We start from the raw sequence: 22031 nt of genomic DNA, 5'->3' as shown, positions 1-22031 counted from the left end.
TTGTTTATATGCTGATTCCTTCTCTCCCCCTCCGTCCCCAGACGTCCCAGCTGAGGGAGCAGCAGCTGAAGGAGGCGGTGGCCCTGCACCAGTTCCAGACGGATGCCAACGACATGGAGGCCTGGATCCTGGAGACGCTGCGCCAGGTGTCCAGCCAGGAGGTGGGCCACGACGAGTTCTCCACCCAGACCTTGGCCCGCAAGCAGAGGGAGGTGGAGGAGGAGATCCAGAGCCACCGCACCCTCATCGACTCCCTGCACGAGCAGGCCCTCAGCCTGCCCCCGGTCCATGCTAACTCCCCTCAGGTCAGTTACCCCTGGAACAGCATATCAACCAACACTCACTAGGCTAGTGCACCGTGCTGTTTCTCCCTCTATTGCTCGCTCTCTCTGACACACACAAACACTGGTCCATACATATTACATAAAGACTCTCAATGTCTCCACTTTTAAGTGAGACATATTTTATTTATCGCTCCCACCTCGACTTGTTATTGACTCTGCTCGGAGGAGCGTCCTCTGACTGAGTGGTTGTTGCCATCTGGCTGTGTGTAGGTAGAGGGCCGTCTGCCTGCCATAGAGCAGCGCTACCACGAGCTGGAGGCCCTGTCTGCGTCGCGGCGCCAGGCCCTGGAGGGGGCGCTGGCCCTCTACCGCATGTACAGCGAGGCGGGCGCCTGCCAGCTGTGGGTGGGGGAGAAGGAACAGTGGCTGGACGGCATGCAGATCCCCACCAAACTGGAAGACCTGGAGGTGGTGCAGCAGAGGTGAGCTGGGGAAGGGAGGAGTGTTCCAACGATGGGATAGGAAGGAAGAGGTGATCTTTAGGCAGTGATTTAAATAGCCTTTTGACTTCATATGGATCAGCGTCCCACCTCGACAACTTCCGGTGAAATTGTAGAGCGCCAAATTCAAATTAAATTACTATAAATATTTAACTTTCATGAAATCACAAGTGCAATACATCAAATAAAGCTTAACTTGTTGTTAATCCAGCCGCCATGCCACATTTCAAAAAAGGCTTTACGGCGAAAGCAAACCATGCGATTATCTGAGGACAGCGCTTAGCACACAAAACATTAAACAGTTAGCAGCCAAGTAGATTAGTCACGAAAGTCAGAAATAGCAATAAAATGAATCACTTACCTTTGATCTTCGTATGGTTGCACTCACAAGACTCCCATTTACTCAATAAATGTTTGTTTTGTTCGATAAAGTCCCTCTTTATATCCAAAAACCTACATTTTGTTGGCGCGTTTTGTTCAGTAATCTCAATGGCTCAAATGCGATCACAACGAGCAGACCAAATTCTAAATAGTATCCGTAAAGTTCGTAGGAACATGTCAAACGATGTTTATAATCAATCCTCAGGTTGTTTTTAGCCTAAATAATCGATAATATTTAAACCGGACAATAGCGTCGTCAATATAAACGAAAAACAAGAAAGGCGTGCTCTCGGTCGTGCGCAGTAACCAGCTCTGGGGACATCCCAGGGTCCACTCACTCAATGTGGTCATTCTCCGTCATTTTTCAGAATGAAAGCCTGAAACAATATCTAAAGACTGTTCACAACTAGTGGAAGCCATAGGGAACTCAATCTGGGTCATAACCATTTATATGGTGGATAGGCTTTCAATGGAAAAACACTCATTTCAAAATAATGGCACTTCCTGGATGGATTTTCCTCAGGTTTTCACCTGCCATATCAGTTCTGTTATACTCACAGACATTATTTTAACAGTTTTGGAAACTTTAGAGTGTTTTTGCTATCCAAATCTACCAATTATATGCATATCCTAGCTTGTGGGCCTGAGTAGCAGGCAGTTTACTTTGGGCACGCTTTTCATCCAGAATTCCGAATGCTGCCCCCATCCTGAAAAAGTTAATTTGGTATTGATCTGTGTACTCTGATCATTGTGCTTCGTTAAGTGGAGTGGATATCAAACGGAATCTCTCCTTTTTACAGTACAGATGTGAATTCGGGTCTTTTTTTGGTGGAATGGGAGAACAACGTTTGGGGGATAATATTTCCCTTCTAATCTCCATTGTAGAGACAAAGCAACGGAAATATGAGTGGGAACATGAGACAGAGTGTTGAATGTACATCCCTGTGTGTGGCTGCAGGTTCGAGACCCTGGAGCCTGAGATGAACAACCTGGGGACTCGTATCTCTGATGTCAACCAGGTGGCCCAACAGCTGCTGGGATCAGACAACCGCAGCAAAGAGCAGATCCACCAGACGCAAGACCAGCTCAACAACAGGTTAGTAGTACTCAACATGATGCCTCTCAGGCATGCAAATACACAGCCCAGAACAAGTACTTTTATTTGAATGGTTATTTGTAAGAACCAAATAGCCTCCAAATTGTATTTGAGAGTTTTTTCAAATACCTGGGTTAAATGCATGGGAGTGTTTTTGACTCGGTGTATTTCTTTTCAAATAAAACATATCTGAATACTTCAAGATATTTGAAATAGTATTTGAACCCAGGTCTGATACACTCACATGAAAAACACATATACCCTCTGATGCATAGCCAATACATTGTATGAAGTGAGCACTGGAAACAGGTCATTGAGACTTCCCCTTGCTCTGGTCCCCAGGTGGAAGGAGTTCCAGCGTCTGGCGGACCAGAGGAAACAGGCCCTGGAGTCGGCCCTCAACATCCAGAACTACCACCTGGAGTGTAACGAGATCCAGAGCTGGATGAGAGAGAAGACCAAGGTGATCGAGTCCACCGAGAGCCTGGGCAATGACCTGGCTGGTGTCATGGCCCTGCAGCGCAAACTCGCCGGCATGGAGAGAGACCTGGAGGCCATTCAGGTACGGCAGGGAGACGGGTCAAAGGTTATGGAGGTGGACAAAGTTAAACCACAGCATCAGATAATGTTTTATAGTGATCAGTTGAGTCATTAACTGGTTCACGTCAGTACTTTTGTATCATTTTATGCCATATGATGTTGGTGACACTATTTGTCTATTTTCCATATCTTTTCAGGGTAAGTTGGACGACCTGAAGAAGGAGGCAGAGAAGCTGGCTGAGGAGCACCCGGACCAGGCAGAGGAGATCCATGCCCACCTGGGGGAGATCCAGGAAGTGTGGCAGGAGCTCAACGCCACCATGAAGCGGCGTGAGGAGTCTCTGGGCGAGGCCAGCAAGCTGCAGGGCTTCCTCCGGGACCTGGATGACTTCCAGTCCTGGCTGTCCCGCACACAGACCGCCGTGGCGTCCGAGGACATCCCCACCTCGCTGCCAGAGGCTGAGGGCCTGCTCTCCCAGCACGAGAGCATCAAGAACGAGGTGGACAACTACAAGGAGGACTATGAGAAGATGCGGGCGGTGGGTGACGAGGTGACCCAGGGCCAAACGGACGCCCAGTACATGTTCCTGGCCCAGAGGCTGCAGTCGCTGGACACCGGCTGGCACGAGCTGCGCCGGATGTGGGAGAACCGCCACAGCCTTCTGGCCCAAGCCTTCGACTTCCAGAGCTTCCTGAGGGACGTCAAGCAGGCTGAGGGTTTCCTCAACAGCCAGGTGAGGACCAGGACACCAGTGGAGAAGAATCAAACACATCTATTGTCTATCTCGATGATGTTACTAATAGTTCTCTCTCCTTCTGTAGGAGTATGTGCTGTCCCACACTGAGATGCCCTCCAGCCTGCAGGGGGCAGAGGAGGCCATCAAGAAGCACGAGGACTTCCTGACCACCATGGAGGCCAGCGAGGAGAAGATCACGGGCGTGGTAGAGGCCGGACGCCGCCTGGTCAACGACCTTAACGCCAACTCTGACAAGATCCAGGAGAAAGCCGACTCCATCCAGGAGAGACATCAGAAGAATAGGGAAGCTGCAAATGAACTCCTGTCTAAACTGAAGGACAACCGCGAACTCCAGCACTTCCTGCAGGACGGACAGGAGGTACGAATCGCCAACTGTTACAATAATAATGGCGGTGTGATACATTTTGACACTGTTTGCCTTGTAGTACATTTTTTTTAAATAAAGCCACAGTCAAAGCAATTATCCTGAGGCACATGCATTGAGTAATATCATTCTCCTCTCTCTTTCTCTCTGCAGCTGACTCTGTGGATCAATGAGAAGATGCTGACAGCTCAGGACATGTCGTACGACGAGGCCAGGAACCTCCACAGCAAGTGGCAGAAACACCAGGCCTTCATGGCTGAGCTGGCCTCCAACAAAGACTGGCTGGATAAGATCGATAAGGTATGATCATAAAACTATTATACGACGAAAATAATAAGTGGAAAAAGCAGTCCGAAAGATGTGGGTGCCAGTATTCATGCTTTTTCTGACCCCTTCCCCATGCCCCTGTTAGGAGGGCCAGGCCCTGGTGACAGAGAAGCCGGAGCTTCAGCCTGTAGTCCAGCAAACTCTGGAGGGCCTGCAGAGCCAATGGGAAGAGCTAGAGAACACTACACGCACCAAGGCTCAGTGTCTCTTCGATGCCAACAGGGCAGAGCTCTTCACCCAGAGCTGCTCTGCTCTGGACGTGTGGCTGAAGAACCTGTCAGGGCAGCTTCAGAGCGACGACTTCGGCAAGGACCTGACCTCCGTCAACATCCTGCTCAAGAAGCACCAGGTGGGTGACATTACACTGTCGAAGCCAGTTGTCATACTCCTTTGTGACCATTTGCGTGGAGAAGTGTCCGTATCGAAATGAAAGAGTAATAACAAACATCCCTGTGTGTGTGTGTGTGTAGATGCTGGAGCACCAGATGGAGGTGCGTGAGAAGGAGGTGCAGTCGCTGCAGTCCCAGGCGCTGGCGCTGTCCCAGGAAGATGCTGGTGGGGCCGTGGTGGAGGTGGACAGCCAGCAGAGGAGAGTCACTGACAGCTTCTCCCAGCTCCAGGACCCCCTCAACCAGAGGAGGCAGCAGCTGCTGGCTTCCAAGGAGGCCCACCAGTTCAACAGAGACCTGGAGGATGAGATTGTGAGTGGGACCACCTGACTCTAAATACAGAGATGTTGTACAAAATCATCATGGTTTTTTTATTTACTTCCTCCTGTCTGTCGGTCAATTAGCTATGGGTGAAGGAGAGGATGCCCCTGGCCACATCCACAGACCATGGGAAGGACCTGTCCAGTGTGCAGCTTCTCATCAAGAAGAACCAGGTACACAGATGAGAGAGGAATTTTAGGGAAGAGTCTGGACAGTAGGAGGGAAAATAATACAACACTGCAACACCTTTTATTGTTCTGTTTTCCAGACTTTGCAGAAGGAGATCCAGGGCCACCAGCCCCGTATCGATGACATCCAGACCCACCGCAGGGGGATGTCCCCAGGGCAGGAGGAGATGGACGGGGGGAGGCAGTCTGCTCTGGAGGGCCGTCTGGCGGAGCTCCGAGACTCCTGGGCCCAGCTCATCGCTGAGACGGACGAGCGCCACGCCCGGCTGGTGGAGGCCAACCGCGCCCAGCAGTTCTACACCGACGCTGCCGAGGCCGAGGCCTGGATGGGAGAGCAGGAGCTACACATGATGTCAGAGGAGAAGGCCAAGGTGAGAGGAGAGACAGGCGGAAGTTAAGCTTCGTCTGTCTTAATGGAGTCTATCGTGCGCTCTCTAATGCTGTGTCCCTGGCTTAATGGCGCTAACTCCATCTCTGTAACGTGTGTGTGTGTGACCCAGGATGAGCAGAGTGCTCTGGTGATGGTGAAGAAGCACCAGACGTTAGAACAGACCCTGGAGGACTACGCCCAGCCCATCCACCAGCTGGCCAACAGCAGCCGCACCATGATGACCAGCGAACACCCAGAGAGGTGAAGGGCACAGGGGTTAACGGTGGGGGAGGGCAGTTAAAAGCTAAATACATCAAACTAATGCCACTTCACAATAGGATTTAACTACAGCCACAATGTCTCAGTCATTACAACTGGCCTGACTCACTCACTCACTCACACACATATATATATATATATATTCCCTGCTGTTAGCGAGCGTATCAACCTACGGCAAGCCCAGGTGGACAAGCTGTACGCAGGGCTGAAGGACCTGGCTGAGGAGCGTCGTGGGCGTCTGCAGGAGAGGCTGAGGCTGACCCAGCTGAAGAGAGAGGTGGACGACCTGGAGCAGTGGATCGCTGAGAGGGAGGTGGTGGCCGGATCCCATGAGCTGGGACAGGACTACGAACATGTCACCGTGAGTGGCTTTCCTTTCACTTCCTCATACGTTCAATTACGTAGTAACACAACACACACACTTAGTAACACAACACACACACACACACTTAGTAGCACAACACACACACACACTTAGTAACACAACACACACACACACACTTAGTAACACAACACACACACTTAGTAACACAACACACACACTTAGTAACACAACACACACACACACACACACTTAGTAGCACAACACACACACACACTTAGTAACACAACACACACACACACACACACACACACTTAGTAACACAACACACACACTTAGTAACACAACACACACACTTAGTAACACAACACACACACACACACTTAGTAACTCAACACACACACACACACACACACTTAGTAACACAACACACACACACACACTTAGTAACACAACACACACACACACTTAGTAACACACACACACACTTAGTAACACACACACACACACACACACTTAGTAACACAACACACACACACACTTATTAACACAACACACACACACACACACACACACACACACACACACACTTAGTAACACAACACACACACTTAGTAACACAACACAACACACACACACTTAGTAACACAACACACACACACTTAGTAACACAACACACAGGCACTAATTGCTCACCGACAACGTCAGCTACCTATGACGATAACCTGGGATTGTTATCCATATTTAAACCTCTTCTCCTCTCAGATGCTGCGGGACAAGTTCCGTGAGTTTGCTCGGGACACCAGCACCATCGGCCAGGAGCGCGTGGACGGCGTTAACGGGCTGGCCGATGACCTCATCGAGTCGGGTCACCCTGAGAACGCCAGCGTGGCGGAGTGGAAGGACGGTCTGAACGAGGCGTGGGCCGACCTGCTGGAGCTGATCGACACGCGCACCCAGATGCTGGCCGCCTCCTACGAGCTGCACCGCTTCCACCAGGACGCCCGCGAGGCGCTGGGGAGGGTCCGGGAGAAGAAGGAGGCGCTGCCCTCTGACCTGGGCCGTGACCTCAACACCGTCCAGCACCTCCACCGACAGCACACCGCCTACGAGCACGATATCCAGGCCCTCAGCGGACAGGTAGGCTGCTGCTCTTTTAAACTCCTGGCTGCACAATGAATTTCCCTTCGGGACAATAAAGATATTGAATTCAATTGGATGAACTCGGCACCATATCAATTCAAATGTATTTGTCGCATTAACAACTGCTAACCATGTAAGTGTAGCGAAATGCTTGTGCTTCTAGTTCCGACCATGCAGTAATATCTAACAAGTAATCTAACAATTCCACAACAACTACCTTATACACACAAGTGTAAAGGAATGAATAAGAATATGTACATAAAAATATATAAATGAGTGATGGCCGAACGGCATAGGCAAGATGCAGTAGATGGTATAGAGTACAGTGTATACATATGAGATGAGTAATGTAGGGTATGAAAACATATAAAGCAGCATTGTTTAGTGGCTAGTGATACATTACATCAGGATGGCAAGATGCAGTAGATGGTATAGAGTACAGTATATACATATGAGATGAGTAATGTAGGTTATGAAAACATTATATAAAGTGGCATTGTTTATAGTGGCTAGTGATACATTACATCAGGATGGCAAGATGCAGTAGATGGTATAGAGTACAGTATATACATATGAGATGAGTAATGTAGGTTATGAAAACATATAAAGTGGCATTGTTTAAAGTGGCTAGTGATACATCTAATTACATCAAGATGGCAAGATGCAGTAGATGCTATAGCGTACAGTATATACATATGAGATGAATAATGTAGGTTATGTAAACATTATCGAATATAAATAATATAAAGTGGCAAGTGATAAATTGATTACATCAATTTTCCCATTATTAAAGTGGCTTGAGTTGAGTCAGTATGTTGGCAGCAGCCACTCAATGTTAGTGATGGCTGTTTAACAGTCTGATGGCCATGAGATAGAAGCTGTTTTTCAGTCTCTCGGTCCCAGCTTTGATGCACCTGTACTGACCTCGCCTTCTGGATGTTAGCGGGGTGAACAGGCAGTACCCTCTGGAGAGCCTTCCGGTTGAGGGAGGTGCAGTTGCCGTACCAGGCGGTGATACAGCCCGACAGGATGCTCTCGATTATGCATCTGTAAAAGTTTGTGTGTTTTTGGTGACAAGCCAAATTTCATCAGCCTCCTGAGGTTGAAGAGGCGCTGCTGCGCCTTCTTCACCACGCTGTCTGTGTGGCTGGGCCATTTCAGTTTGTCCATGATGTGTACGCCGAGGAACTTAAAACTTTCCACCTTCTCCGCTACTGTCCCATAGATGTGGATGGGGGGATGTTCCCTCTACTGTTTCCTGAAGTCCACGATCGTCTCCTTTGTTTTGTTGACGTTGAGCGTGAGCGTGAGGTTATATTCCTGACACCTCACTCCGAGGGCCCTCACCTCCTCCCTGTAGGCCGTCTCGTCGTTGTTGGTAATCAAGCCTACCACTGTAGTGTCGTCTGCAAACTTGATGATTGAGTTGGAGGCGTGCATGGCCACTCAGTCGTGGGTGAACAGGGAGTACAGGAGAGGGCTGAGAACACACCCTTGTGGGGCCCCAGTGTTGAGGATCAGTGGAGTGGAGATGTTGTTACCTATCCTCAACACCTGGGGGCGGCCCGTCAGGAAGTCCAGGACCCAGTTGCACAGGCCGGGGTCGAGACCCAGGGTCTCGAGCTTAATGACAAGTTTGGAGGGTACTATGGTGTTAAATGCTGAGCTGTAGTCGATGAACAGCATTCTTACATAGGTATTCCTCTTGTCCAGATGGGTTAGGGCAGTGTGATGGCGATTGCGTCATCTGTGTACCTATTGGGGCGGTAAGCAAATTGGAGTGGGTCTAGGGTAACAGGTGAGGTGATATGATCCTTGACTAGTCTCTCAAAGCACTTCATGATGACAGAAGTGAGTGCTACGGGGCGATAGTCATTTAGCTCAGTTACCTTTGCTTTCTTGGGAACAGGAACAATGGTGGCCCTCATGAAGCATGTGGGGACAGCAGACTGGGATAAGGATTGATTGAATATGTCCGTAAACACACCAGCCAGCTGGTCTGTGCATGCTCTGAGGACACGGCTGGGGATGCCGTCTGGGCCTGCAGCCTTGCGAGGGTTAACATGTTTAAATGTTTTAGTCACGTTGGCTGCAGTGAAGGAGAGCCCGCAGGTTTTAGTAGTGGGCCGTGTCAGTGGCACTGTGTTGTCCTCAAAGAGAGCAAAGAAGTTGTTTAGTTTGTCTGGGAGCAAGGCATCGTGATCCGCGACGGGGCTGGTTTTCCTTTTGTAGTTCGTGATTGACTGTAGACCCTGCCACATACCTCTCGTGTCTGAGCCGTTGAATTGCGACTCCACTCTGTCTCTGTACGGACGCTTAGCTTGTTTGATTGCCTTGCGGAGGGAATAGCTACACTGTTTATATTCGGTCATATCACCAGTGTACAGGGATACTTACAGGAACACCAGTGGGAGAAATAATGTCATTACACACACTTTAGCACACCATCCCACAGTAGAATATTAGATTTAGTGCATTGTGAGGGCTGCTTTTCAGACTAGTACTAGGAGCTATCAGAAATGTGTCAGAGCACATGAGGTGGCAGGTTAATGGTTTTCAGGATCCCTTCTGAGCCGGATGCCTCCTCTGACCCCAGGTGAACCAGGTGCAGGACGACGCGGCGCGGCTGCAGAAGGCCTACGCCGGGGAAAAGGCCGAGGAGATCCACCGGAGCGAGCGCTCGGTCACTGAAGCCTGGGAGGGTCTGCTGGGGGCCGGCCAGGCTCGCCGACACGTCCTGCTGGACACCGTGGAGAAGTTCCGCTTCGTCAACATGGTGCGTGACCTCATGCTGTGGATGGACGGGGTCAACCTGCAGATCGACGCCCACGACAGCCCCAGGTGAGACCTGACCTTACCTCCGTTCTGTCATCGTTGTGCTCAATGTTTTTATTACGGTTTAACGCTGTATTTCTTCCCCCTCTCTCTGTCAGGGACGTGTCCTCTGCAGGGTTGGTCATAGCCAACCATCAGGACATCAAGTCTGAGATCGAGACCCGGGCAGATAGCTTCACCACCTGCAATGAGATGGGACACTCTCTCATCAACAACAACCACTATGCAGCTGATGAGGTATGGGCCATGTCACCCTTACGTCACATACTGGACACCCACATTTGGATTTAGTCAAGGGATTAGGACAAAAGCAAATGTAAAAGGTGTGTTTATGCGAATCAAAACGTTTTGTCACATGCTACGTAAACGACAGGTGTAGGCTAACGGTGAAATGCTTCCCAATAATGCAGAAAGAAAAAAATAGAAAAATAATAACATGAGGAATAAATCCACAGTAAGTAGTGATAACATGGCTATATACTCCCAGTACCGAGTCCATGTGCAGGGGTACGAGGTAATTGGGGTAGATATGTACATATAGGGAGGGGTAAAGTGACGACTAGGCAACAGGATAGATAATAAACCGTAGCAGCAGCGCTTGTGATGAGTCAAAAGAGTTAGGGCAAAAAGGGGTACCGCTTGCCGGGCGGAAGCCGAGAGAACAGTCTATGGCTTGGGTGGTTGGAGTCTTTTTCCGGGCCTTCCTTTCACACCGCCTGATATAGAGGTCCTGGATGGCAGGGAGCTCGGCCCCAGTGATGTACTGGACTGAGCGCACCACCCTCTGTAGCACCATGTAATCGAGGGCGGTGATATTGTCATACCAAGCAGTGATGCAGCCAGTCAAGATGCTCTCAATGGTACAGCTGTAGAACTTTTTGAGGATTTTCGGGCCCATGCCAAACCTGTACAAACTCCTGAGGTTTCTTCACAACTGCGCGCGGACCATTTCAAGTTGTTAGTCTTACTGACGTTGAGAGAGAGAGGTTGTTCCGGCCCCACACCGACCAGGCCTACCACCGTCGTGTCGGCGGTGTTCCGGCCCCACACCGACCAGGCCTACCACCGTCGTGTCGGCGGTGTTCCGGCCCCACACCGACCAGGACTACCACCGTCGTGTCGGCGGTGTTCCGGCCCCACACCGACCAAGCCTACCACCGTCGTGTCGGCGGTGTTCCGGCCCCACATCGACCAGGCCTACCACCGTCGTGTCTGCGGTGTTCCGGCCCCACACCGACCAGGCCTACCACCGTCGTGTCTGCGGTGTTCCGGCCCCACACCGACCAGGCCTACCACCGTCGTGTCTGCGGTGTTCCGGCCCCACACCGACCAGGCCTACCACCGTCGTGTCGGCGGTGTTCCGGCCCCACACCGACCAGGCCTACCACCGTCGTGTCTGCGGTGTTCCGGCCCCACACCGACCAGGCCTACCACCGTCGTGTCGGCGGTGTTCCGGCCCCACACCGACCAGGCCTACCACCGTCGTGTCGGCGGTGTTCCGGCCCCACACCGACCAGGCCTACCACCGTCGTGTCGGCGGTGTTCCGGCCCCACACCGACCAGGCCTACCACCGTCGTGTCGGCGGTGTTCCGGCCCCACACCGACCAGGCCTACCACCGTCGTGTCGGCGGTGTTCCGGCCCCACACCGACCAGGCCTACCACCGTCGTGTCGGCGGTGTTCCGGCCCCACACCGACCAGGCCTACCACCGTCGTGTCGGCGGTGTTCCGGCCCCACACCGACCAGGTCTACCACCGTCGTGTCTGCGGTGTTCCGGCCCCACACCGCCCAGGCCTACCACCGTCGTGTCGGCGGTGTTCCGGCCCCACACCGACCAGGCCTACCACCGTCGTGTCGGCGGTGTTCCGGCCCCACACCGACCAGGTCTACCACCGTCGTGTCTGCGGTGTTCCGGCCCCACACCGCCCAGGCCTACCACCGTCGTGTCGGCGGTGTTCCGGCCCCACACCGACCAGGCCTACCACCGTCGTGTCGGCGGTGTCCCTGAGTGTGTATTGCAGCTTGTTCATGTAGTGTTACTGACATCCCATAGATCCTGGAGAAACTGGACCAGCTCCAGGGCAAGAGGGACGAGATCAGCAACAAGTGGCAGGACAAGATGGACCACCTCCTGATAGGTATGTGGACTTCAGGGTGTTTTTTACATTTTATTTATTTATTTTGCGTTTGTCTGTTTTAACACGTGTGGTAGTTAGGGTGTTTCCTCGTGATATTTTCATGGTTACTCATTTATTTTCTGGTTTCTGTCTCAGTTCTGGAGGTGCTGCAGTTTGGCCGGGATGCGTGCGTGGCAGAGACATGGCTGGCAGGCCAGGAGCCCCTGGTGCGGGGGGCCGAGCTGGGCTCTAACGTGGACGAGGTGGAGAGCCTGATCAAACGCCACGAGGCCTTCGAGAAGCTGGCCGCCGGCTGGGAGGAACGCTTCACCCTGCTGGAGAAACTCACCACGGTGAGGAGCACGGGGGGGTTGCAAATGGGAAGATGGTGGGTTGGCAGGAGTTGGGAGAATGCATGTACTTGGCATTGTTAGGAAGGTAGGGAAACGTCTCCTCTGAACAGCCACTAACCTGGGCTTCCATTTCAGCTGGAGGAGCAGGAGATCCAGAGGAGGGAGGAGGAGGAGAGGGCGAGGCGAACCCCCACACCACCCCCGACAGAAGAGGTCGCCCCGTCTGAGGCCGAAACGCATGATGCCAGGTAAGACTGGAGAGACTCCTAGTAATCAGAGATATTTGATGTCCCTCCCCTCGTTCTCATGCTCATTTCCCCTTCTGTGTAACCCAGGACCAGCCTAGACCAGACCACACTGAACCAGTCAGTATCAGTGAATGGAGTCCACAGCTACCAGGACACCTCCCAGGTGAGAGAGGACATTGAGACATACTGTATCTAATCAAGGGTTCTCACCTCCTGTTTAATTTCCTCAAATTAAACAACTGACTGAAATAGTTCCAGATTTTCACCGCAGTATGAAGTGTTTTTTCATGTTTTATGTCTTGCTCCTCTTCCTGTTGTCCTGTTCATATGTTTGAGGAGATGTGAATGAAAGACTGTAAATGTTCTATGTGTGAGAGAATGTTACGTCTTTGACATAACTGAAACCAAGCGTGTATATGTTCGACGTGAGTCCGTTTCCCCGTTTATGATGTGATTGTGTCCCTTTGTCGTGCGTGTGCGTCAGGGTCTGTTTCAGACGCATTAGCACAGAGTAACATGCTGTCTCCTAGCACAAGGACTTCTTAACAATGACTCGTTGCGTCTTTACCTGCAGTCGTTATCAGTATCGTCAGTGTCAGTGGAAAAGAAAGAGAAGTGTGAACCTGTCTCTAAACCTGTGTCTAAGCCAAAGCATCCGCTGCGCGTGAGTACCTATCCTAGCCTAGCTTCCTCATCCCATCCCCATCACCGCCTGCGCTCAGCTCCCGCAGTACCTCTGCATGACCAACTAGAGGGCGCCATCATCCTCTGTCACTGTCCCATTGCTTTATTTGATTTTGAAGATGTACAGTCCCCGCAGCTGTTGAGGCAGTCATGCCTCACACAGATTCATGATATCATTTGGTGTCACCAGAAGCATCAGAGGCTCTCGAGCCTTTCTTTGGTGCTGTTCCATTTGTACCCATCTTCAAAATGACCAGGACATGAGTGTTTGTAAGGGTAGTAGTAGTTTTCAGTTCCAATCTATTGTTAGTATGAGGTGATGAGGGTTGTCCCTAGCTGGCAGGTCCCTGGGTGGGCTGTGCCTAGCTTGGTGGGGTTGTTTTGAATGGGGTGTTAGTAGGGAAAGTTTTTTTTGACGAGAGGAAATGTTGATTTCCTTTCAAATTGAAGTTTTGGCAGGAAACAAAGATAACAATGCCACACCCCCTCTACAAAAAGCAAGCATGTATCTTAGCAACAGTATGAGGATGCTTTCTGCTGCGTTTGTCATGTTCCAGTAAGACTGTGAGTGACATTCAGATGAGGGTTGACCCTCCTGTGGGGTTGGAGCTGTACTCCATGTGTCTGTCGTCTGTTAGCGTGTTTCTGTGTCGTCCTGTATGTGGTTTGTTTTGTCCATCCTTTTCAAAGCTACCATCTAGTGCATGTGGATATGGACATTTAGCTGTTGTCTCATTTTGTCAAGTTCCGACAGACAGTCAATGACTGGTATTACGCCACATGGCTGCTAGGGGTCGTTGTGGCCATGTGTCCTGACTGCCGTGTGTCTTGGATGACAGGGTTCTGAGTCCGACTCTGTGAATGGTCCCGGGAGAGACAGCGGGCTGGCGTCTTCACGCCTGGACCCGTCTGCCACGCTACCCAGCAAGGGAGATGACGCTGGCACAGACGTCATGGAAGGCCTGCTCTACCGCAAGCAGGAGATGGAGACCCACGCCAAGAGGGCAGCTAGCAGGTGAGATACCGCGACGGGAGTTGGGCACGGGGCATGGAGGGGCGTCTTGGCGTGAGCGTGGGAGTGCCATGAAGGGTAAATGGAGAGCCCTATTCTATATAGACTAATACGAGCAAAAACAACACCAACATAAAAAGTTAGATGTAGGATTTTTGGGGTGTCTATTCTTTTGATGAAGAAAATAGCCTTTTGTGTGTTGCCATGAACTCTTTGATGTCCCTAACCTTTTCAGGCGCATGCCTGCATGCCTTCCGCCAACAGCTTCTCTCTCTCTTCCCATAGGTCCTGGCAGAATGTGTACTGCGTTCTGCGTAAGGGCAGCATGGGCTTCTACAAGGACCAGAAGAGCTCCTCCAGCGGGATCCCCTACCACGGAGAAGTCCCCATCAGCCTGGGAGAGGCTGTGTGTGAGGTGGCACACGACTACAAGAAGAGGAAACACGTCTTCAAGCTACGGTGAGAGGGAGGGAGAGAGGAAACGTGACGGCTTGAATAGAGAATAGTCTTGTAAACTCAATTAAATTGTGATGTGCATCTATACTGACCCGGCTTTTCTCTTATGCAGGCTAGGTGATGGTAAGGAGTTCCTGTTCCAAGCTAAAGATGAGGTGAGTGCCACATTTGAACCCAAACAAGATTCTGATGCTCCTCTGGTGTTTCCCCCCTACTGAGGACTAACCCTGCGTTTGTCTGTCCCAGCCGGAGATGGCCTCGTGGATCCACTCCATTCATAGCTCCATCCCAGCAGGGGGGTCAGGAGACCGCTCCCCCGGAGGCCCCAGGGCCCTGAGCCGAGCCATGACTATGCCCCCCATCTCCCCCAGCTCAGCAGAGGCTGCAGGGGTCACCATGCGCAACAAGGAGGGCAAGGAGAAGGACCGCGAAAAGAGGTTCAGCTTCTTTGGCAAGAAGAAATAAAACGTCTGGAGAATAACAACATCAAGGAAAATGATATTTGTCGAAATTCCACCAAACTGAAACGGGCAGAAAGGAAAACAGTCTTGTGGCATAAACGCATCGCTCTCAGCCTTGGTCCTACGGAGTTTGTCAACAACTATGTGGCACACACAGAGCTTGCTCTTTCTCCCTCTCTTCTCCCTCTCCATTTGTCTTCTCTTTCCCTCTCATATCGCTCTTTTCCTTTCCATTTCTCACATTAGATTCATCCTACCAACGTAAGCCCTTGTCTATAGCGTCAATGGCATTTTCAGACAAGAAGCTGGGTTTGTTGATCAGTCACTAATAAGAACTCTTTGACCTCATCGCTGGGGGGAACCAAGGTGTTTGTGGGGAGATGAGAGGCAGGGGCGGTTAGCATTGGCAGAGCCAAGAGCCTATGAGGCCCCTAAGAGTCAATTCTCTTCCATTCACGCACATTGGATTCTGTTTAAAATGAGTTCTTCCTCGACCAGTTTTTAGATGGGTAATCTGCTCTAATGCTGTTTTACCAATAAAAGAGAACCCATGGACCACGGTAGAGGGTGCTGTCCCCTCACGTCCCCTGTCCCAGTCTCTCTCCCCCCCCCCCCCTCATTGGGAAGGACCACATCATTTTTGGGACGCTGGCGTTATTAACATTACCAATAATTATTGCTGTTATTATAATTATTATTTATCTTTTTGCTGTTGCAAGCTTGAGGGGGGGGGGGTTATATAAAGAGTATGTCAGTGGATGTATTGAGTCATGTTGAGAAACAACAAGTTGGTTTAATTCACGGGACCACGTTGGTCTTGTTTCTGTTTGTATCGTTTTCAGTTTGAGGTGGGGGTTTTTTTTTAAGAAAACTCAGTAAATTTTAGCAGTGTGCAGTTAAGTGATTTTCACCAGTGCAGAATGATAGATATATTTAAAGTGGTTTTCTTTTAACTTGGAATTGTACCCGTTTGATCTTGTTCTTCTGCGGGATTATTTCTCCTTTGATTGTGAGTTTCCTTGTTTCTTTTTGAAGCAGAGAGGTTTAGTTTTCTAGTGAGAGTGTGAGTTGTGGTGCTGTGGGTTTTGCACGTTTCTGTTCTAAATCAGACGTGTCCAGTTGGATGCTGCTTTTCTGACTTAACACACACACAGATATATACACACACACACACACACAGATAAACACACACTTAAAGAAGTTGTTAGGATGGATTTCTAGAAGTATTCTTAAAATGTAGATTATAATATGCTAATGAATGAATTAAATGGTTTTCAGACTTCCGTTTCACTCTTCCTCACCTCCTCTTCCTCTGTCTGTTGTTTTGGTATGTGATGGCAGAGTTAACACTGCCAGTGCCCAACACTAGAGAGGATTGTAAGCATAAGCACATCCATGGGGTGGTCTAGTAGGTGGGTGGGGGGTCATTACAGGTGGGTTAGGGTCGGGGCGCTGAGGGGGGATGATGAGAGTAGAGGATCAGAAGGTGATGTGCTGGACGAGGGAGAGGAGGAGTACTGAGCCTTACTGCAGCCCACAGACTTAAGAACCCTTTATTAGCCCAGTCGCTCCTTGAGTAGCGCTTGATCACAAAGGGAGCTTTTTCGCTCACCTAACAAATGTCCGAATGTGCCCCTTGGCGTTGACGCGGTGTCCGTCTATGGATTCTGTACCCAGGTACCATAGGCCACATGGAGACAGGCCCAGCCACAACAGCGATAGGAGGAAGTGAAATGCAGGCAAAGCTCGGTTGGATTGGAAGAGGCGTAACCATGGATCGCTTTCCTCACTTGATGGTAAACGATAGAGAGAATAGTCTTAAGGTGTTTTGCCAGAGAGCTTTGAGCTCCGTGTGTTGGCATGACCTCATGTAGGATTGTACCCGTATGCGTCTCATTGTTGTCTCCAATTCTCACCTAGTTAGATTTTCTAGGTACATGAGATTTCCCCGTAAGCGATGTATGGCATGATACCATGAAGCCCATGCTGTGGAGGGCGGAGTATTACACAGGAATGCACAGGTGTATCATTAGGCGTTTGGAAATAATTCACATAGGGCAAAAAGAAAATGGTTAAACGATATTGAACGACAGTAAAGACCACATGGATATGTAGATAGCGAGTCCTGGCACAGTGAGTGATTTTATTTCCTTGTCTGAGACGGGTGGAAGTTTTTCCTGTATAAGACGGCTCTCTAAACATGGCAGAATCCTGGACCCTCAATTCTTGCGGGCAATGGTATCTGTTAGTCAATGATAGGCTTATCTGGTGTGAGGGTGTGGCGTATCAAAGCCCTGTTAGGTTACTGTATGACCGATGGCTCACCCTAAACCAGAGATGGAAAGAACAAGTGGCTGGCTAAGTGTCAGAAATGTGCAGCTTTCCAACAGGCAAGACTATTGAACTATTGGCCTTTCAGTCCAATACAGTCGGTGTGATTTGGGGTAAATAAGCTAGAGTTGACCCATAATACCTGAGGCTGTAGAATATGCAGTTGACTGCTTTGTCTGCCTTGGTTTGTATCCCAGCTGTGAGCCTGAGCTATTGGTCTCAGCCTAATGTACTGAGCTGAACCTCTGTCTCCTTAATCACAGTTCGAAGCCCGCTGACCTGTTCAATGAGGCAACAAAAACCATCAACGTCAGCGACGCTCAGAGTAGAACGGAGTGAGCCATGCTCTGTCAACATTCACTGTGACAAACTACTACCAGGGCAGCCAGTGCTGGATGGGCAGCCAGTGCTGGATGGGCCACAGCACTTCAACAAGTAGCTTGTGTAGCCCTCTACTGGGCCCACTGCTCCCACAGTGACCCAGTTCAAGACACGAGCAGGTTCCCCAGGCCCATTTCAAGTCTCTGAGGATGAGTCTAGCATTGTATGTTCTAGTATAACTTCTTATGAATGTTTATGGCTCTTAATAAGGTGAGTTGGCCAAATTGGTCATGTGATGAAAAAGGACATGTTACTTGGAGCCACTATTTCACATACATACACACTACCTTTCTCTCCTCTCTCTCTCTCTCTCTCTGTCTCGCTCTCTCTCTCACACACACACACACACACACACACACACACAGTCTGATATACTAAGGTAGAATGACTCTGGCCTTCCAGCCAAGCAGAAATATGTGGAGCTGGTTGTGATTTGGTTCCAGACTTGGGTTGTTCACTCTCCGTGTGTTACTGGTGAGCTTTGACCAGAAAAGGATTGTATTATTGAGGGTGATGAGAGAGGATTTTGGGGAGTTTTAAAAGTTAAAGTGGAACATCTAAAAAGTCATCTTTGTCTCTTATTTGAAGAGGAAAAGAAATACAGTATACATTAACCAGAGGACTGATGGCAAATTTGAGCTTCCTTTTTCTAGAGTTAGACAGCAGATGTGCTGTCTCGCGGGGTTCTTGTATTTTCTCATCCAGTGGTCTGATCTGTTCTGCAGCGTTTGATAAGCCTGTTCACCATCTCATTTCTAATTTCTTTGAAGAATCTAAGTTCCTCCTTCTGTGACTTAACTAATTCCGAGTTAATACCACAGCTATGATTTATTATTATTGCTACTGTTATTACTACTACTGTTACTCCTGTTACTTATTACTTTAACTAGAACTGCTGTCCATTTTTCAGGTATGTGTCTAATACCAGACCCTTCCACAAGATGTCAGTGTGCTGTGGAGCATTTTCATTACAGATTGAAAATAATGTTTGTTGACTTGTATCTTCATATTAGGAATAATAAAACCTGGTTTAAAAGAAAACAACGAAGTACAGCTGTGGTGTTATTTATTATTTCTATCATTTTGTTGTCGGTGATCGTCACTGTGTTTTGATGGTAGTAGATTTCTCTAAAGTTATCCACGTGTAAAAAGCGAATGTATTCTATACAATTGTGTCCCTGGAGTTCTAGTCCCTGACCTCTTCCGTGACCAGCCTGTGTGGAAAGGGGACTCTTCCGTGACCAGCCTGTGTGGAAAGGGGACTCTTCCGTGACCAGCCTGTGTGGAAAGGGGACTCTTCCGTGACCAGCCTGTGTGGAAAGGGGACTCTTGTGGACAGGGTCTGTGTGGAGATGCATAGTGCCCAGGTGACGCTGACAACTTCCGTAACCGAAATAGCAGTTATTTTTGATTGGGTATGCATTCTGTGCTATATACAAGCTCCAAAAGTATTGGGACAGTGACCTATTTTTTTATTTTTTTGGGGGTTGTGGCTCTACTTCAGCACAAATATCATACCCACAAGACATGCTAACCTCTCATCATTACATAATGGGAGGTTAGCATTTTTGGTGGGGGTATGATATTTGCGCATCTAACTTTCTCACTCATCATTCAGGATTATCCATATTCACGATTCTATTCTTATTTACAATCAAAGTCGCTACAAAATGGCACATTATTTACCATTAATTTCTTTTGGCCACAAAATAATCATCTGAAACACAACCAAAACAAACAGCAAATGCATCCAGCAAATGTATTAAGTCACAAGCTTGATGTAGTCATTGTTTGCTTTGAATATGGGACCAAATTCTTAACTTTTTACTACTTTAATACACATAACTGAATTTGTCCCAAAACCTTTGGTCCCCTAAAATTGGGGGGGGGTCTATGTACAAAGTGTGGTAATTTGTAAACAGTTCACCTCAAATTAAATCTGACATTCTGCACTTTAACCTCCTAGTCATTTTAGCATTTGAAATCCAAAGTACTGGAGTAGAAAGCCAAATCTACTGTAAAACAAAATTATAAAATGGGTCACTGTCCCAATACTTTTGTAGCTCACCATGTATTTCTTCTGATTGGACATTGGTAAAACCAAAGTTGTCCGTGTGCTTTTAAGGTGCAGACCTGGAAAAATAGTCATATCCTTCAAGCTTATGACGCAGACAGCGGAGGGAGGAAAGGGATTTGGGATATATCCTGTTTTACGTTGGCTGGATGGAACAAACAGCTCTGGAAAAAAAAAAGTACTTATTATTCTTGATTTTCTTTAACTTGGCTGCACATACCCTGCTCTGTGTACTATTGTAGTGGTGTCTGACGCACTCAGATCATTTTCAATGCACGTCAAAGTCCCACGTTACAGGTCTTTATCAACTGAACTATTGCTCTTTGCGGTCTTCTCCACAAAAACCTCCAGTAGAAACGTCCTACTGCAGTCTGCAGGTGTTTGTGGGGAAGAGCAGGAACTGAGTTTGTTTGATCATAGTTACAGTAGTATTAGGGGTCTGTATAATATTTCAGCTTGCTCAGTTGATATCTTATTTAACTCTACCAATAGATCAGTGTTTATTAATTGGTTGATTTCTATTTTGAGTAATCAAATGAAGACCCCTCATTCTCTGCTTCATAACTCTAATGCGAAGAGGAGGCTTAACGTCGTGTACATGGTGTTGTAAGAGCTTACAGGCATGATATAAGCTAATCTAAATAGTAACGGTCACTTTTCCATCTTCATTCTTTCTGTTAAAGACTTGTCAATGGCCATAACGACTTCAAATGATCAAGTGCCTTGGATACCTTGGCAACTAGCTACAATATATTGAGGGACATTTAAAAGAGCACAGCCCCCTTTCATCTAGCTCCCCACTTTATTAACCTATCAATAGCCTGTTACCCAGCGACCGTTAAAGCTCCTAGAGAAAAGACAAGGAGGTCACAGTGCTGTCGAAGCATTCAGCTCTCCCAAGAAAATTGTCTTTGGCATGATAGCCTACTGATCAGCCTAATATCCACATTTTAAAAACTTGAACTTGATTACAAAAGAAAACATCATCATCTAAAAAAGGAATAAGCTCAGTAAGTTGTCTAACTCTTGTTTTTCATGCTTTTGTGAAATGTTGACGATATGAATGCATCCACTCTGACCTGGTTTTGAACTTAGGATCCTATTCAATCAAACTGGTAGCCAAGTTCATCAAGTGAATCACACAATGTTCCTTGAGTCATTTGAGAAAGCATATGTGATTTAAGCAGTTCCTTTTTTATTATTATTATTATCATCTCACACTGAAAACATTGTTTTCTTGAGTATAAATGGATTTATGCATTCTTGCAGTGATATAAAATGTGTTTTTGATTTACCAGAAACCTAGTGAATAACTTGGGTTCTTAATAACTCGTACTTTATCTCTAGTAAGCAAAAGGCTGTGGGCATGTGTTGCAAGACTATTTTTCTTAAGCCCTCATGCATTATGCATGACAAGAACTGGGTTGGGGGCCTGAGCACAGTCTGAAGACAGGGGAGCTGAAAGTGCACTTGTCTTTTTTCGGGCTTAACAAACCGAAGGACATGGTGGGAAAGGGACTGAAAAGATAGATCCTGAGAGGACTAAAGCTCAGGCTACCTCATGAACACAGATTGGTGAACAATCCTAACATCTGGGCTGTATTTAGAGCTGTATGGAAAGGAGGAAGGGGAAAATACAATAGGTAGTCGGCCCTTATCCGGAACAGAGCTGTTCCCTCTCTACAGCCTTGTTAGTAGGCCTCTTCTCAGACTCTTTAACTAAACCATGTGAAGGCTACCCTCACATTGTATGGACAGTTTTGTTTTTAAAGGTTATGAAATCTTTCAAAAATGGCCTGCACATGCTTTGGTAGAA

General features: G+C 48.6%; 1 protein-coding gene across 5 annotated transcripts in view; it reads left to right on the top strand.

The window, feature by feature from the left end:
- The window catches only part of LOC115154710 (spectrin beta chain, non-erythrocytic 1-like), a 107641-nt gene extending 88456 nt beyond the window's left edge, over positions 1-19185 (top strand). For 2 of the 5 annotated variants that reach the window (XM_029701198.1, XM_029701200.1), the window contains 25 exons: positions 42-305; positions 555-766; positions 2124-2261; positions 2604-2823; positions 2999-3535; positions 3624-3917; positions 4077-4223; positions 4336-4599; positions 4721-4951; positions 5044-5133; positions 5229-5519; positions 5649-5779; positions 5954-6158; positions 6885-7259; positions 9859-10103; positions 10196-10334; positions 12152-12236; positions 12372-12568; positions 12704-12816; positions 12904-12979; positions 13391-13480; positions 14340-14515; positions 14777-14971; positions 15081-15123; positions 15215-19185. In XM_029701198.1, coding sequence (XP_029557058.1) covers positions 42-305; positions 555-766; positions 2124-2261; positions 2604-2823; positions 2999-3535; positions 3624-3917; positions 4077-4223; positions 4336-4599; positions 4721-4951; positions 5044-5133; positions 5229-5519; positions 5649-5779; positions 5954-6158; positions 6885-7259; positions 9859-10103; positions 10196-10334; positions 12152-12236; positions 12372-12568; positions 12704-12816; positions 12904-12979; positions 13391-13480; positions 14340-14515; positions 14777-14971; positions 15081-15123; positions 15215-15433 — 4977 coding nt within the window. In that variant the 3' untranslated portion in view covers positions 15434-19185. The remainder of the gene's footprint in view (positions 1-41; positions 306-554; positions 767-2123; positions 2262-2603; positions 2824-2998; positions 3536-3623; positions 3918-4076; positions 4224-4335; positions 4600-4720; positions 4952-5043; positions 5134-5228; positions 5520-5648; positions 5780-5953; positions 6159-6884; positions 7260-9858; positions 10104-10195; positions 10335-12151; positions 12237-12371; positions 12569-12703; positions 12817-12903; positions 12980-13390; positions 13481-14339; positions 14516-14776; positions 14972-15080; positions 15124-15214) is intronic. The other 3 variants (XM_029701199.1, XM_029701201.1, XM_029701202.1) reach the window with 3 other exon arrangements.
- Positions 19186-22031: the final 2846 nt, after the last annotated feature.

Source organism: Salmo trutta, chromosome 19 (genome assembly GCF_901001165.1).
Source record: "Salmo trutta chromosome 19, fSalTru1.1, whole genome shotgun sequence".
Lineage (NCBI taxonomy): Eukaryota > Metazoa > Chordata > Actinopteri > Salmoniformes > Salmonidae > Salmo > Salmo trutta.
Note: the sequence above shows the minus strand (reverse complement) of the source record. Positions and strands in the feature narration are given on the sequence as shown.